At 35.8% G+C, this 16,769-nt stretch overlaps 1 protein-coding gene across 9 annotated transcripts in view; it reads left to right on the top strand.

Annotated features, from left to right (window-relative positions):
- ATP9B (ATPase phospholipid transporting 9B (putative)) overlaps positions 1-16,769 on the top strand; it is a 165,330-nt gene that overhangs the window by 36,963 nt on the left and 111,598 nt on the right. For all 9 annotated transcript variants that reach the window (XM_082044702.1, XM_082044701.1, XM_082044700.1 and 6 more), the window contains 2 exons: positions 5,979-6,037; positions 13,667-13,718. In XM_082044702.1, the coding sequence (XP_081900828.1) occupies positions 5,979-6,037; positions 13,667-13,718 (111 nt within the window). The remainder of the gene's footprint in view (positions 1-5,978; positions 6,038-13,666; positions 13,719-16,769) is intronic.

The following is a 16,769-nucleotide window of genomic DNA, read 5'->3' as shown; positions in this document are numbered from 1 at the left end:
GTATAAAGTTAATGTGATTAGGCTGATTTGTAATGTAAAATCTTTTTACACAGTATTGTAGTAGATTAAAATCAGGATGTCTTTGACTACCTAGCAGTGTTGACTTTCTGTGGAGTCATTCTTAGGCTCAGGAACCCCTAAACAGATAAAACGTGAATGTCGTCTTATGACTTGTGTGTTGCTGTGTAGGAAGTACCAGCTTTTTGAAGATGGTAGACTCACATTAGTGACTCATGAAGACTTAAAACTTCTTTTTTAGTGATTCAAGACCTGGTATAAGTATTTGTTCTAATCAGTAGGTGTTAGCTTTTTGAATAATAATGAGCTGTTCTGAGCAGGTAATCAAGAGAGAATGGGACATCTGTTTTAAGTGTTACTTAGTTGTACTTAGGCAGCAATGGACAGCTTTATGTCCACAGACTAATTCTGAGCCATGAGATATCCAGTGTTACGCCATTTTCTATTTGTAATGTAACATGGCAAAGTTCAGTCTTCAGTCATCCCTTGGTGAATTTGCTGTAAGTAACTTTGCACTTGTCAAGAAAGTGAACCTGCTACATGTGAAGTTTGAATGGTTTCTGCTTTTGCAACCCTTTGTGGCAAATGCTGAAACATGAAAATCAGTAAGTCTATTAAATTTTTTGTGAGCAAGTCAATTAAGTATACCTGTCTCCATGTCTTTCATGTGAATCTTCTCCTTTGTATGCTTTCATAGATTATGATGCTCAGTCTCTTAAGTTGTTCAGTTTATGATGCATTCTGCTCTCTTAATCTTTTTGTTAAGGTGTTTTGTTGCAAAATCTACTTTCCTTTTTTTATATATCAATGTTTGCAAATCTTTAACAGGCAGTTTCAGTCAGTATGCAAGTTTAAGTTGGAGGGAGGAAGAATATCTGCAGGTAGAATTGAAATTATTTTGCTATTGAAGATCCTGTCAATTGCCTTTTTCTGCTTCAGAGCACCTCACTTGCGTATCCTTTTGTAGAGCAGAAAGTGCAATGGAAAAAATTTAGTCCTGTACATGCTGTTTTGGGAGGACTGGACTGGGAGGTCCCTAAGGGACCATTATACTTTTGGGGCAGCTCCCTGTCTCTTGCACTTCAGTATGACTATGAAAAAATGCTTCTCTTCTGCAGAAGAATCGCCTCAAGTTCATAAACAGGCCATTATCTCTTTCATGAAGCTGCCAGAAGTCAATTAGATAATAACACTGTGAAACAATTTTAACTTCTTCCCTTCACAGTCTTGAAGTTGGCAGTCCTGCCCTAAACCCTTCCTAGTTAGCCTTGCCCATGCAGCATTACTGAAGTTTTGAAGAAAAAAATATCAAGAATAATTAACTATAATAGTCACAACAGTGAGTTGCAGAAAAGGCATGCGTCTATCACTTGATCTCCAGATGTTTAATATGATTTTTGGAAGGGTTGCAGAACTCTCACTTTACAACTTGCAAAGCAAAAAGAAATATGAATGTCAGGATAGATTAATCAAATAATTCTGTGCAGGCTTCAAATGTGAAAAACGTATCTCTTTGCTCAATCCTTAAAGGGTGTTTAAGAATGTAGTGAAGTTGAAAATACATGGCAATACTGTGTGAAATTGAGAAAACAACAATCACTGCTATATATAAGAAGAGAGCAAAATGTGAAAGCTATTATGTTTCCTTTAAAATCAGAGAATTGATAAGTTGGTTTTAGAGAGCTATAGTGGTGTTTTTTTGTTTATTTTTTTGAACTTAGGTTTATGCAGTGTGAGCTGCTCTGTTCCTAAAATGCCACATTACTGAGTTTGTATCTCAATTGACCTTTGTTACAGTTGCAAAATGGTCTCTGTCAAGAGGCGGTCGTTTTTAATCATTCATACCTAGTTTATCTGAAACTTGAAAGTAAGATGTTTGTCAGAATGTCTTGATTATTGTAATATTATTCTTTTGCAGTTATTTGAAATCTGTATTGAAACCTCTTATTCAAATTTCACCTCTTCAAGAGCAGGTCATCCTTCTGCTCTTTAAAAAGCCACTGCATTAAAACAAATATCATTATTTCTGCATCTAGAGGTACAAAATTAGTTTTTTATTGCTTGCGATATTTCAAACCTACCATCAACTTTATTCCTGGTACTTGGACCATTTGGAACAGATATATTTTTAAAGAATTGTATCAGTTTAATCTAGCTGATTAGGGGAAGTAGTAAGCAACAGCAGAAACATAACATGAAATTTTTATGCAAGAAAATTCAAAAAGAGGCTGGAAGAAATGTCCAGGGAACTGTTTTCTTCCACATTTTTTCAGCATCCAGGAGATTGGATAAGAAATAATGAAGGCTTCCCATTTTGCCAAAAAGAAGATAGTATGCAGAGGAGCTAGGAAGCTTCTCTCCAGAGTTTTATATTGGTGGTTAAAGACTAACCTCCAGTCACTTTTTGTAAGATGGAATTTGAAAGAAGGACCTGAGGACAACGTTTCCACTGAAAGATCAGCATCCTCACTTTGGCCTCACTGTAGCTTTAAGCTTTCCCCTGCTGCCCCACCCAGCTCCCCATTATATTATGTATACTCTAATTATGCTGACAACTCAGGCTAATAGATGCCAGGTAAAACTGTCATATGGCATATGGTCTGTATTTGACTCCTTTAATTCAAAAGTTTTATATTTATGGGTTAGAGACAAGCTTTGTTACCAACTCTAGAAGCAGTGCTTCAGACAGTACTCAAGGTACCATGAGTAAGATGTGATAGCAAATTAAAAAGAATCTGAAAATGCTATCAGGAGTTCTATCAGGAGTAGCTTGCACACAGGTAGTAGAGACACTTTCTAATAAAAAGATATGATGTCATTTCTGATATAGCATATACCCACATTTTGTTTACTTCATTTCTTAAATTTTTATGTGAAGTATTGGTTAGCACGTATGAGATATTTATTAGTTTTTCAAATCATTGCAATTCATTTCAAAAGGCTGTATCTTGGGAGTATAATGAATTACTACAGACACATTTCAGTGTTCCAGTTCTGCATAATTCTGTATGTTGCTTTAGGCGAAAGCCTTGCGCTATGGTGGACTATAAAGTACTTCTCACAGCTTTGGACTTTTTATTGATAATTACACAGATGGCGAAGAGTGTTTAGCTACGGAGATGTTTTTAGAGAAAAAATAGTTTGCAAAAATAATTTATGCAGTGAATAAAATTCAGTGTCTTTTTTCTAAGTGCATCTTCACTAAGATGTAGTATTGCATTATTTTAATGTTCACTGAAATGGTATCTAATGATTCTCATTTTTGCTAGTCTAAAGGAAAGTGTTATTTGTTGACTTCTCAAAATTTAACCCACTTTTTGAGTTACTGCCACATTTTACCATTTAATTTCTAATGGAATATGACCTGCCATTCAGATTCATTGTAGAATTGGCTTGGATGCTGCAGGCCACTTCTTTATGTGTGGGGATATACAGGATGCTCTAACAAGACATGTTAGTGTGTAATAAAGACAGTACTCTGCAGTATTAGGTTACACCAACTAGAAAACAGTCTGATAAGGAAACTTCAATACCCAATGTGAGATTTCCAGGATTGCTACACTGAGTACAAGCAAAGGTGCAGTGTGGGCTCCTGTTGGTGTACTCAGCACCAGGAGTCGTTGCTTTTTGTCTGCCCTACATCATGTTGCAAATGTATGTTCTACCTTCTCTTATCCTCTGAGGCTTACTGTTGTTTGATCTTTACTATAGATGCTGTTAGAACAGCACTGTGGAAAATTCAGTTGTTTAAGTTGGTAAAATTGCTAGTAGTTGCATTTGATTACTATCTCTCAGTGGTTTCAGTTGTACGTGACTGAGTAGGTGGCATAGATCTAAGACTTAACACAGCTGGTACTAGTATTTTTGTCAGTTGATTGACTTGATTATCACACTGATAAAGAGATGAAAATTGCTAGTGGAGGAATTGAAAACAAGATAGGAAATACTGTCCTTTTGGTAAAGCTAGCAAACTTGGAAAGCAAGCAAACCTTATGATGTTTTTCTGGTATATACTATTCACTTCTAGTCAAAACTTGAGAATTTATGAAGAGAATTCACAGGCTCACGTAGTTAGGCAGACTGTGTGTTGATTTGGTATCAGACTGTTCTTTTAGTGGTTGAGCTTTATTATGAGTTACTTTAGCTGAAAAAAAAAAAAGTTATTGAGAGATTGACACTAACTTAATTTCCATACGTATCTTGGAACTCCTGTAGAGAACTGCTAGTGTTTCTTCCTACAGCTTCTTGTACCTTGGTCTTCTGCTACTCTCTTTGCCCTCACAAATGTGTTATGGCAGAGTTAGGAGTCAGACTGAATTTGAAGCTGGGAGGGTGAAAAATTGAACTGGTGTGAAAGATCATTATCAATAACAAAGACTGGCTTTCAGAAATAACTTTGCAGACAGGCCAGACAAAAGTTCTGATTTTCCTCTGGCATTATACACTTTAGAAGTGCTAATATAATGGAAAAGGTATTTAAAAATTAGCTATAGGAACACATTGTTGACCGAATTAAATATAAAACAACTGTTACTTTTGCATGAAGCGCAATTTTAAAGAGCAAGTACTGAAAATAATTACTCATAACATGAATCTTAACTACGTTAAAGTAAATACACATATAAGTAGGTGTCAGGAGTTTTTGAGGTTAACTACCTGAGGGTTATGATGGGGAGGTCTCATGGATTTGGAACCCCTATTAGTTTTTGTTTTATACTTTGAGGGATGATATAATGCACATTGACAGATCTCGTATTTATAATGCTATTGATTAAACTCCAAACTGATTGACACTCATCCTATGCTTTTGGTGGTCTCCTATTCCAGTTTGCTTCAGTGTGATTTTTATTTAGAACCCTAACACCTTAGCATGTTTTGACATACTTGTCATCTAATACCTGCTGCTTGAAATCATGATAGTGTTTCTGATGGGAAAAGATATTTCGTATAGGTATGTGTTTCAGCTTCTCAGGCTGTGTAAATATGTATGTGTGTATATCCTGAGTTAACAGGTTCTGAATTTGTCACCTGTTATATCTTGGAAAGGGATATTCCTATGTCATCATGACTTATTTGTCTATAAGGGGGTTTTGTTGTTGTTTTTAACCCAAGGAAGCAAATGTTTCTAGGGTTGTAGCAAGGACCTGGGCCTAGAACTCTTGAATTCTAATGAGATAAAAAATAACTTGTTTTGGGAAGTAGCTTAACCTCTCTGTCTCAGTTTTTTAGTCCTTCAAATAAAAATGTTAACTCTTAAGTCTTACAAATATTAAAACACTACAGAACATACAGAAATTAAATTTGTATGTGTGCTGTGTATAGTTTTGAATGAGTTGTTCACAGCAGTTACTGAATGGGCAGCTCTAGAGAATGAAAACACTCTATTTCAGCTTTTGATATTTCGCTTTTCTAAAATGAAATCTTCAGGCATTCTTCTGACTCAGGAGACCTCTTTTCCACTAAAATTGCCAACAAATGTCAGACAGTGCCAATGACACGAGTAATTTCTGTGGCCCAGCAAAGCTACCTGTTGGTAACAGGGCTGTGACAAACAACTCGTACGTGTGAGAATGCTCCATAACTGTAAGCCTGACAACTCTTGACTTGTCAGAAGTAGCAGCTCTGTCTGGTAGCAGTTGTAAAAGACTCCTTTTTCCAATTTTAAAACTTCACTATTGATACTATGGATGAGACCTGAGCATCTCCTGTACATTTTTTTTTTTCTCTGATACTTCTACAGTAGCTAACTGGTTATAAAACTGTAAACTTTTTAAACCAGTGAATGACTTAGTCAAACAGATGAAATCTATTTATTAATGTGTTCATCAGAGATCCATTTTGTATAAATTGTAACATTTTCACCAAACAGTAACATCTTTAACTTGCATTCTTGGATTTTTATTCTTGTGACTCTTTATTAATGTCTGCCTAAGTTGATTACATTTCTTCTTTTTTTTAAGGTAAAGTGCAAGTTAAGAGTTCAGACATACAAGTTGGAGACCTCATCATAGTGGAAAAGGTTGATACTTTTTAAATATATTTTAGAGACTAAAAATTATTAACATGCTAATTATCTTCTGAAGAAAAGTATGTTGAGGTACTTATCTGTGAAGTACTAACTAGCTACTATTTTAATTCAAGTCTTATTTGAGAATCTTCAAGGAAGTCTGTTTTTGGATTAATTATAAGCTTAATTGAATGTAAGCATTTTTATTTTACAAGTTGGTATATGTTTAAATTTATCTAGTAGAAGGAAATACAGTTACTGAATTAAATTATATGGCTTGTGCTCTGGTGAATGTTCTAAGCTGTCTAATTATTGATATCTTCCTTCTGTTGCTCAAATCAGTGTTTTTCTATGTCTGAAACCTTCAAGGATAACTTTATTTTTATATGAATATATTCTATTATATAATATTATATTATATATAACTAAATAATACAGAAGTATATATATATATATATATATATATTTAAAAGGAGAATAACCTTTACAGTTTGATTGGAAATGGTGAGTGAGAGCTATGAACTTTTTTCCTGTCTATGTTAGTATTATAATAAAGGCAGTGTTGCTTATTTCAGATGGCTTTCTGGGATGTTAAGAAGTTATTGTGACCTTGGAAGTCAACATAATCTTCTTGTCAGAGCAAACTATTTTACTTAAATTCATTCTGGAAAGGTGAATCACTTTGTGGGTGCCAGCAACTGATTCTCATCATGCTTTGTATCAGAGAGCTGATCCTTGGAGATGCTGGAATGAGGCACCTCAAGCTGAGGCTTATATCTACAGCTTTTTTTGAAGTGTTGTATGACCAGCTTGGCAGAAGAATCTTTAGTTGGACTCAGTGACTAGACTTTTCTAAACTTCTCAGTGGTTTTGTGCCTATGTAGTGGAGTAAATGTTTTTATAATAAAAGAAAATCCTTCGGCAAATATGCCCTCCTGATACCTTTTTTTTTTTTCTTTCTTGTTAGTAACTACTCCTTTTACTTTGAGAACTCAAATTGTTACTGGATAGAGATTACTTTCTTTTTTTCAGCCCTACATAAAAAACCCTTCTTCTGTTTGTTTTGGAAAACGTCTGTTTCCTTCCTTTCTGTTTCTTCTATAGTCCAAATAAAGAACAAATAAAGATGAGTCTCATTTAGTTTCTTGCTCTCAGTTTAAAATAGATATATTTTCCTGTAGTTTGTACTATTTCTTGTTTTTTTCTTTTCTCTCTTTTGTCTGCTATCTGTACCCAATATCTTTTTGGGCCTGTCTGAGCAGCATATACTAGTGTAGACAAGATTAGCACTAATGTTATTAGATCATATATTGTGAGTACCTGAAGTCTCTAATGAAAAAAAGTAATGTTTAAGGATTTAGGGAAATAATTGCTAGAGTTCTTTTGATGAAGATTTTACTTGGGTATTTCAGTAAGATGCACATAATTGTTTGAATGTTGTATTTCAGCTTCAAGCTCCCTCCTGCGCCAGCAGAGTTTGCTTTACTTTCGGCGTAGCTGGGAATGCCTTCAGACTAATGAAATTAAATGTTTTTTGGTTCTATTGAAAAGTGTATTTTGTTGGAGCAAGCAGTTTTCAATTTCAGAGTATGACTGTTAAGCCAAAGAACCAGTCAGGAGTGAAATGTTCAATTGCTCACTCTAATGGCAAAGGAACAAGTTAACATTGTATTTGACTGGAAGATGCATCAACAGCATTTCTGCAGTGAAATTAATGACTCATTTGAGCTAAAGATCCATATGTTAACTAGTGACTGCATCACAAATACTAACAACTTAAGTGAAAGGCTTTTCTATATTTAAGCCTTGAATATCCTTCAATTATTTTCCTTTTTTTAATAGGCCTGATTAATTTCAAAGCAGCTCTAAGCAACTGCACTGTGCTTAAAACAGTTTTGTTCCAAGTAATATATCTATTGTTTCAGCTTAAAAATTTGTAATGTGCTAATACTAGGGCATGAAGAGGCCTGAACAGAAGAAAATATTGCCTGTTTTTAAAAGCTAGAAGACATTTGTTCATGTTAGCTGGAAAACAGTCTCCTGCCTCAAGCAGACAGGCTACTTCCTAGATGTTCTACTTGGCTTGTGTTAAGATATATTTTTAGTTTCCAATAGGAGCACAGGTGTGCACAGTGTTCCTAAAAAACACAGTTGAAGAGATGAGTTGATGAGTTCAGATATTGTTATTTAGACACAGTACCTTATTGACGTGTAGCTTATTGACAGTTTGGAATACATTTTGGAGATGTGAAAAGGGCATGAAATTTTATAACACATTCAATTAACAACATGTAGTTAATAACATTTAATAATACATCATAATATTTTTAAACATGTGGACAGTAATGCCTTATCTGAAAACTGAGAGCTTCTCTTGGAGCTGTAAAGGGACATAATTGTTTTTTATTAATCTCAGGTGTAAAGTGAAATTAATTCAGTATTTGTAAAGATTGCAGTTAATGCTAGCATGCAACATTGCACAGCATGAAGATGCAAGAAAACAACTGGGAAGTCCCTCTTCTCTTTATAACTCAGAAGCAAGCAGGAATATTTTAGTCAATGAGAAAAGTACCTTGGAGAAGAAAGGACAGTAAATGCAGAATTCTGAGGGTCTGTAGCTATGGGCAGTTGTAGGGGAATCGGAAGACTGACTGGAAGCTGAAATAGCTTATGTAAATAACAATTTCAGTATAATAGCCTGAAAAAAATGAAAAGTAATTTCAAGGCTATTAGAACAGGTATTTTTCAAGTGAATATTGTAGCCTATGTTGCAGGGAAGTAGAGGTGAGTTTGTGCGTAGTTTTCCAATCTGGCTGGTATTCTTGGATGTCATGAAGTTCACCATGAGATCCCAGAAGCTGGGGAAGCATTTACCTCATGTTGAGCATTGTCTTGCCATAGTTAGATCTCTATAAATGAATCTCTAAGTCTGTGGCATAGATAAACACTGAGAGAAATAGAAGCTCTCCTTTCCTGGAGCTCTGATTCTGCCCAGACTTAAGCAAAACAATGTATTCAAATCATTTTCATGACTTATTCAAATTTCAGTATATATCAGTAAAGATTTCTAGCTTCATCTCCGTGGTAATTGAGATTACATAGTTTCTTCATGGGTTTCTGAATGCTTGAAGTTGTATGTGTTGTCATTTTAACTTGTTCCAATTTGATAAATATGACATGAGGGGGCTAACATGATTGACATATTGCTGCCGTTTGTCTGTGATAATGTACAACAGAACTTAATTTTCTCCATAATGAGGTGTTAAAGATTTTTGTAGCATGCTTGCCATCTGTTTCTGCATTGTCACTCTTTTTTAGTGACTAGGTATGTCTTTGGAGGGGGATCTTTGCTCTCCAGTGTTAGAAGTAATAGTGACAATGTTTTTTGATATCTAATACTTCTCTAGTACAGTTCTGCCCACTTCCAATATACGGAAATCCAGATTAAAAATGAGATAAATAAATACTGTGGTCTTTTTGGCTTCTATTTTTTTTTTCCTGAGGCATAAAGTACCGACAAGACAGTCTCTGGCTTTCCCTACATGGAAGGATACATTCAGATATGTTAATGCAGAAGAGCTTATGTTGTTTTACAGAAAAGCAAAACAAACAGGGAACACATTAAAAAGACATCAAATCAAGATCCGTTTTTTTCTGTTAAAATGTGAAAATGATGACGTAACTAATTTGATTGCGGTCTGCCACTTTCTCAAGGGGGCCGATCTCCTCTCTCTGGTGACCGGCAACAGTACACAAGGAAGTGGAATGAAACTGCATCAGGGGAAGTACAGGCTGGATGTTAGGAAAAGGTTCTTCACTGAGGTGGTTGGTCACTGGAACAGGCTCCCCAGGGAAGTGGCCACGGCACCGAGCCTGTCAGAGTTCAAGGAGCATCTGGATGACACTCTTCATCAAATAGTTTATTTTTAGGTAGTCCTGCAAGGAGCAGGGAATTGGACTTGATGATCCTTGTGGGTCCTTTCCACCTTGAGATATTCTACTCATTTTTTTCAGGCCTAAAGTCTTGAACATTGGATAGCAAGTACCAAATAAATGTTTAACTTTCCCAACGTGAAACATGCATTCACCATGGAAGCTGGCAATCGTTTCTAAAAACGTGATGCCTCATTTGGATTAGTATTAGAAATTCTATTTAATGCAGTACTAGATGACTTGACTGCTATTTTTGCAAAATTTTTGGCTGTTGGTCAAGTGGTTTTGCTTGTTTACAAGTAATTGAAAGTTTGTAGGCATGAAGCCAGTAACCTGAAACTTACATAATGGATTTATGTCAGAGCTGGCAGGGAAGCTGCAAAAATGTATGGCTAATCTATATGAAGACTGGATATCTGTTTAATTGCTATTGTCATTTAAGGATAGATTTATTTAATTTTCAAGCTGCATTTTTCCCTTCCTCTTTTTTCTTTCCTCTAATGGGTGCACAATAATATATATATATTAAGGTTAATGTTTTTACTGTATTTTTTTTCCAAACCTGAATATAAGATTTCTGGTTGAATCATGGATAATACATTTCATTACATGTTTAATTGTTTTCTATTATAAGACAAGATTCCAAAAAATGCTGTACTAGCTGTAGCTGCAGGTGAGCAGCCCCTTTGAAGATGACTACTGTTGACAGACAGGCACATTAATTTTTAGCTCTTTGTGCTTTTATAAGTAAACAACAATTGGTGCAAATCAGGAAGTATCCATGCATGAAAATGCATAATTTTGAGGTATGCATAGGGGTTTTTCCCAACCATATAGGATTTTTAGGTAAACCAGAACATGCATATATTTTCCAGTGTTTCCAAACTTGCTCGTTTTTCAAGTGTCTTGTTTACTTGATATAGTACCATCCCTGTAGCACTTCCTGGCACCTCTATATGGAACTTCCCATCAGCAGAGTACACAGTTACAGTTGCTACCAGTCCCACTTCTGAATCTGAGTCCTTGAGAGTAGGTTATAGAGAGTGGACAACAGATACCTGCCTCCCAGAGATTTGGAGAGCTTACGTCATCTTATTTTAAAAGCTGAGCCCATAGAACTCAGAATCTGGCAGTTGGCTCTGGCAGATCTATTCAGATCACACTATTCTCAATGGCACTGTTGTGGCTGCATGTTGGTCTGGGAAAGCAATGGAAAAGTTAGGAGTAATGGAAAAGTTTGCCTGCAGTATCCTGGATGTTTTGTGGTCAGATACAATATTGCTATATGAGTATTGCTTCTCAAGAACTAAGGCAAATGTTAGAGTACGGCTTTATATGCGGGGGAAAAGCATCAGCTTCTTCAGTGTTGTTTTCTGGTGTAAATACACATTCTCCATTACAAATGAGACTGTGAAATTTTTCACTCTCTGAACTGATTTTTATGGATAGTTAGGCATACTAGTTTGAAGGTCCCACATGCTAGGTGTCTGTCATATCCATCAGATAAAACACTGCTTTGTATATTTTTAGCTGTTTTATTGGAAGGGACTATGAGTGCATGTCCTTCTAAGATTTTGTTGTTGTTGTTTGACATGCAGTGATGAAGTGGAAGTGCTGTCTTCAAAAATTTAAAAGGTGGAGTGTTAAAAATGAGAAACTACATGTCTGGTTTCAAGTCAAACCAGCCTGAGGATGCTAGGTTTCTTTCTGTTTGTACCAGTGTTGTGTCCTTAAATGTTGAGATGGCAGACTGGCTTGACTCAAATGAACAAAAATACCCCTCTGTGTTTGCGTTGATTCTTCTAGGAGGTTTTTGAATGTGTTTGCTGTGGTCTGGACTATTACCTAGCTTACTGCTTAAATAAGTACATTCAGAGCTGCTACATGCTGAACACACTTGAATTTCATGTAAAGATCATTTCAAACCCATTAAATTTTTCTTTGATAGTTACATCGTTATAATAACCCATAGAATTTGTGTCTTCCGCTTTGGTATGGTGGATCAAAGTATTATGACTAGGATTACCCGTATAAAATTTATAGGCAGGGTTCTATGCCACTTTCAGTATGTGAGATGTTCCATTGCTTAATGTCTTGAAGTTGTCAGAATAGCTTGACCCCACATTCGTTGTTGTTTCTTCTAAATAAAGTAACTAATCAGTTTTCTATAGCTGGTAGTTTACGCACAAAATAGAGCCACAATTGAATTATTATTTCTGTATTAATTTTGCAATTTGATGATAACTGAAGTGTGAAATGGGAAGCATGTAGCTCTGAAATGCTTATATACTGACATGCTTCTTAACTTTTTGTGTTGAGTAAATTCAGCTAAGTTATAAGGCTGAAATGCATGAAGTTTGTGTCTGCCACATTTATTTTCTTTTCCCCTCAGACAGTTGAGCTCTTAGAAAAATAAAAGATATCCTTAGCTATTCACTGCCTTTCACAGTAATATCAACCAAGTATAACAGGAAAACCTGAAATTTATTCTCTAATGGAGTTACTTTCTATGTGAAAAATATCCATGTTATATCCTCTTAACAAGTAAACTGAGAAATATTTTAGCATGAAACTAATAAAACCATTGCTAATAATCCACTGAGGTTCCTAAATTGATTAAAGGTAGTCTGCAAATGAAATGCAAATGAATCTCTGTGTTTAGCTTCAGTATCAAACAGTACAACCTGTCATACTGGACGTAAGATGTGATGGAAGAAACTGCAATTCTGCAAAACCGTGTCTTTTCTCATTGCTCTGTCCGCTGTTCACTCTGGTCCCTGTCGGCTTAGTCAGTTGCCTTTTTTCCAGTCCTGTATCTCTTTCAGGTTTTGACATGTTGCTTATTTTTACTTCCTTCAGTTTTTCATTCTTAAACATTCTGTTGGCAAGGTATAACTGGTGCTGGTAGATCCCTTGTTAACAAGTGATGGGAGAACCAAGGATTTGGGTAGTCATGTAGCAGACAGGGTGTGGGTAGGAGAGTGGGATTGTTCTTTTTGTTTAATATGCAAAAGCTTAATTGCCTTTTCTGTGGTCAACAAAAAATGATTTGATACAGATAGTTTTGTGCTTGAAAGGGAGTAGGCAGAACAGGTGTGCAGATGTACCTGAGTCTGCATATGGCTCTATGCCTTAGGTACAGATGAAGAAATTTTATTAATTTTTGTCTTTGAAAAGGAAAGGTTTATAGATATGTGAACTAGGATAATGCTGTTCCCTGACTTGTTGTTTTCTCTGTGAATGTATGTGTGTGTTGGGAGAGAGAATACTTGGTATATACATAATGTTTGCAATTTGAGCACCAAGACACATGTTTTATATTTCTTTGTTTCTTCTGTTATGTATGCTGAGTGTCAGAGTTTTGCTCTGTGAAGTTATTTAAGATGTTTCAATTAGATATTTATATTCTTGAAGTATTGTTTTCAGTCAAGGAAATGTAAATCTGTTGTAGTCCTTCAGGTATTTATAATTCACTTATAAAGAACATCTGAAAGGATTAGCTGTTGTCTGCTTATTGTATAATTTTTCTAAAATATTGATTTCTGAATTGCAAATGTTGAATGTAAAGTGCTGTGAGAAATCCTATTTTAATTGAGTTTCAATCCAAGTGTGACCTTTCAGTGACAGATCTTACTGGACATTTGATTGGAATTCACTTTTTTTTCCTACTTAAAAAAATACCTATTTTTTCTTTCCTGTTCTCCTCAGAATCAACGAGTCCCATCTGACATGGTGTTTCTCAGAACATCGGAAAAAACTGGTATGTTGTAATAATTCAGATTGGTTACATGATAAAGTTTGTGATTGTGGTAAATCTTTAGAGTGTGCATTGTGACAAATTTGAAGTGGTCAAATAGATTGATGGTAGATCTACCACCTTCAGATTAATGGGAGAAGGTCCATATGTAAGAAATACAGTATGCTTGGACTGTAAAACAAGAGAAATCTTACTGCGAGTGTGCAACCTTTATAGATATGTGCCTCTAAATAGATGATTTTTATAAATTGTTACAACAAAATGTGTAGATGAAGCAAATATTAAGACACTTTGTATTAAAAAGACTGTACTTGTTTAATATGACTCGACAGTATTTTAAATTATTTATGACTAATCTTTATCTTGCAACACATATATAATCTGACTGTATGTCAGCTACTAAATTGAAAAGAACTGAAATCTGAATCTACTAGTATGTGATTAAAACATTTTTTTAAAATATTACAAGGATATAAAAACCTGAAATAAATTATTTTTTTTAAACTTAGAAATAATACTTCCTTTTTGGTCAGTCAAAAAAAGAATCTTGAGTGAGAGAAAGAAAAGTACTTCTCATTAACTCTGTTTTTCTTCACATGGTGACAGGGTTAATCTTTGAGAAACAAACATCTCCTTTATAGGAACCCTGTAAATTATAGCTTTTTTAATTAAAGTTTAGAAATTGCTATTGGATGCCCCCAGTATAATGCATATGAGTTTCCCTCCTTTATGTTTACCATTTCTCTTCATATCCTGAAGAACTGTCTGATATTTGTCAGACAGCACTAAATTTCATGAAGCTAATAGCTGCGATATTGGTAAAGCCTGGATTAGTGGCACTTGCTATTTCACTGTGGCACTAGCGTTCTGTATTTCAGATTAAAAGCTAAATTTGCAGAGATGATTTGCAAGAGAAAACAAAAGTATTTCTGACAACCTACAGAAAAATACTAGAGCTATATATCTGCTAAAAGAAGAAGAAATTACTGTATAGTTACTGTGTTTTGCTAATGACTTCCAAATGCTGATTAGATGCACTGGTCTGAACTGAAAAACTTTTGTAATAGTTGTTGGGAAGGAGTGAGTGAGGGTCCTGCTTGCTGTAGAGCAGTGTTTAGATCACTTAAAGAAAAGTGTGACTTGAGTTGGATGCAAGGTTACCTCTATTACTTACTGCATGGAGGAAATATGCCAAGCAGAATCAGCTGTGAGTTGGTTTAGAATGATCATGATATGGGACAGGAGATGTGAAAGGGTAGAGAGAGGCACTCCCATCGAGTGACAAGGTTCAGAATGGGCCCTTTGCTTTGTAAACTCCTCAGAGAGTGGTTTAGGTGTGGCTGGATCCAAACTTAGCCCCAGACTTGATCAACAGTTTGTGTCTAAGAGACATAGAGGGTAAGGGAAAATAGGTAAGGGATTATGTATATTTAAGGCCAAATTATTATATGTGCACACCCAATTCTTTATATTGTTTGGCTAGGATTTCAAGGTTTTGTCATTCTTCATCTCAACCTCCTTGCCTCCTTTTGTAGGGGGCCTGGTGTCATTTCACTCCAAAGTCTGGTCCCAGGTCTCTTGAAGCAAGCTCACAAGCATCGAAGTTCATTGACAATGAGGATGGGATCTCAGGTCTCTCCAGGCAAACTCTTCAGGCATCAGAGTTCGCAGAAATAAATAATTTAACGGACTAGTACAGCAGCAGGGTGGGCTTGAGCTGGGTGCCTTCGCAGAGGTCACAGCCAAGCATAGAAATGCCTGGGCTTTTATACCTTTACAGACTATTTACCTGCCTCTCACACCATGATTCAGTCCAGTAGTAATATTTGAGTCTGGGGTCTTGCTTCTCACTGGATCACTTTCCTTGACCTCAGACAGCCCCTTGTTTTGTTTAGCTGTAGATATTGTTTACAGTCCATATGCACTTTGTGCCTGCCTTGAAGGTGTTTTTTTATCTGAGTGAATCCTGTTATGCTCAGCAAAGTGCAAAACAGGCGTTATAGTGCAGGTGCCCATGATGGTCTGTAGCTTCATGCTTGCTTTGAAAGCATTGTTTTGCCTGAGAAAATTCTGTTCTCAGTAAAGTGCAAAACGGGCCTTATCTTACACGCGGTTGTGATGGTTTGTAGCTTCTTTGTGTTCATTAAGTACATACAAGTTGAGTGAATGTGAGTGGAACTTTACAACATACAGTTCAAGATGTCAGCAAATTTAGCTTACTAACATGAAGCAGGCAGTATATTAAAATCACATGACCATATAATTCTATTTAAAACCATTTACTTAAGCTAAATGATTAATATTAAACTTAAATTTGGCTCATCCGGTGATCTGTGAGTAGTAAAAGATCATTGCCACACAGCCAGCCTGTTTAGCAGAGAGAGCTCACTGTAGCTCACCCAGGTTGTCGTATTTATGGAATAAAGCATTTGGCTTGTAGTCAAATTGCACACAGTGGGAAAGGTCTTCACGAGGCTCCCTGCACCCACCACTGATCAGTGTTCAGTGCTGTTCTGCTTCTTTGTGGCTTTCCTAAAAGGAGTTCTTGGCCCAGGCCCAGCTGCAGCTCAGGCCTTTACCTGAACAAAACAAGTTCTTAAATTACATATTTTGCATATATGCGCTACAGCATGTTTTCCTCCCTGTTAATTCCTAAAGTCCTGGTTTCTGTTTGTGAGCTTATAAAACACTGTAGTCTCCCTTCCCTGTAGTACTATTAGTTGAAGGATGGATCACAGGTATGGTTGTCAATGAACAATACAGGCCAGAAATGCATTTGCACAGGATACCTCCATGTCTTGACTGGATTATATATGAACAGTAAATCTTGAAGGACCACAATTGATGTAAGTTAAACTAGCTCTTTGTCAAGATAATGATGGGGGGAGAAGATCAGAAATGTGTATAGAAAGACATTTTTGAAAGTAAAATTCAGCAAGTCTACTTCAGTGTGTAAATCTATTTCAGTCAGCTTTCTTAGAATCTCACAATTATATTTTTCCTGCAAGAAGCTCCATTAATTTGCTATTTAGAAAATAAAGCTACTTATTTTAA

The sequence above is a fragment of the Streptopelia decaocto genome (genome assembly GCF_964273445.1).
Source record: "Streptopelia decaocto genome assembly, chromosome: 2".
NCBI classification, from domain to species: domain Eukaryota; kingdom Metazoa; phylum Chordata; class Aves; order Columbiformes; family Columbidae; genus Streptopelia; species Streptopelia decaocto.
This window is presented reverse-complemented; position numbering and strand designations above follow the sequence as displayed.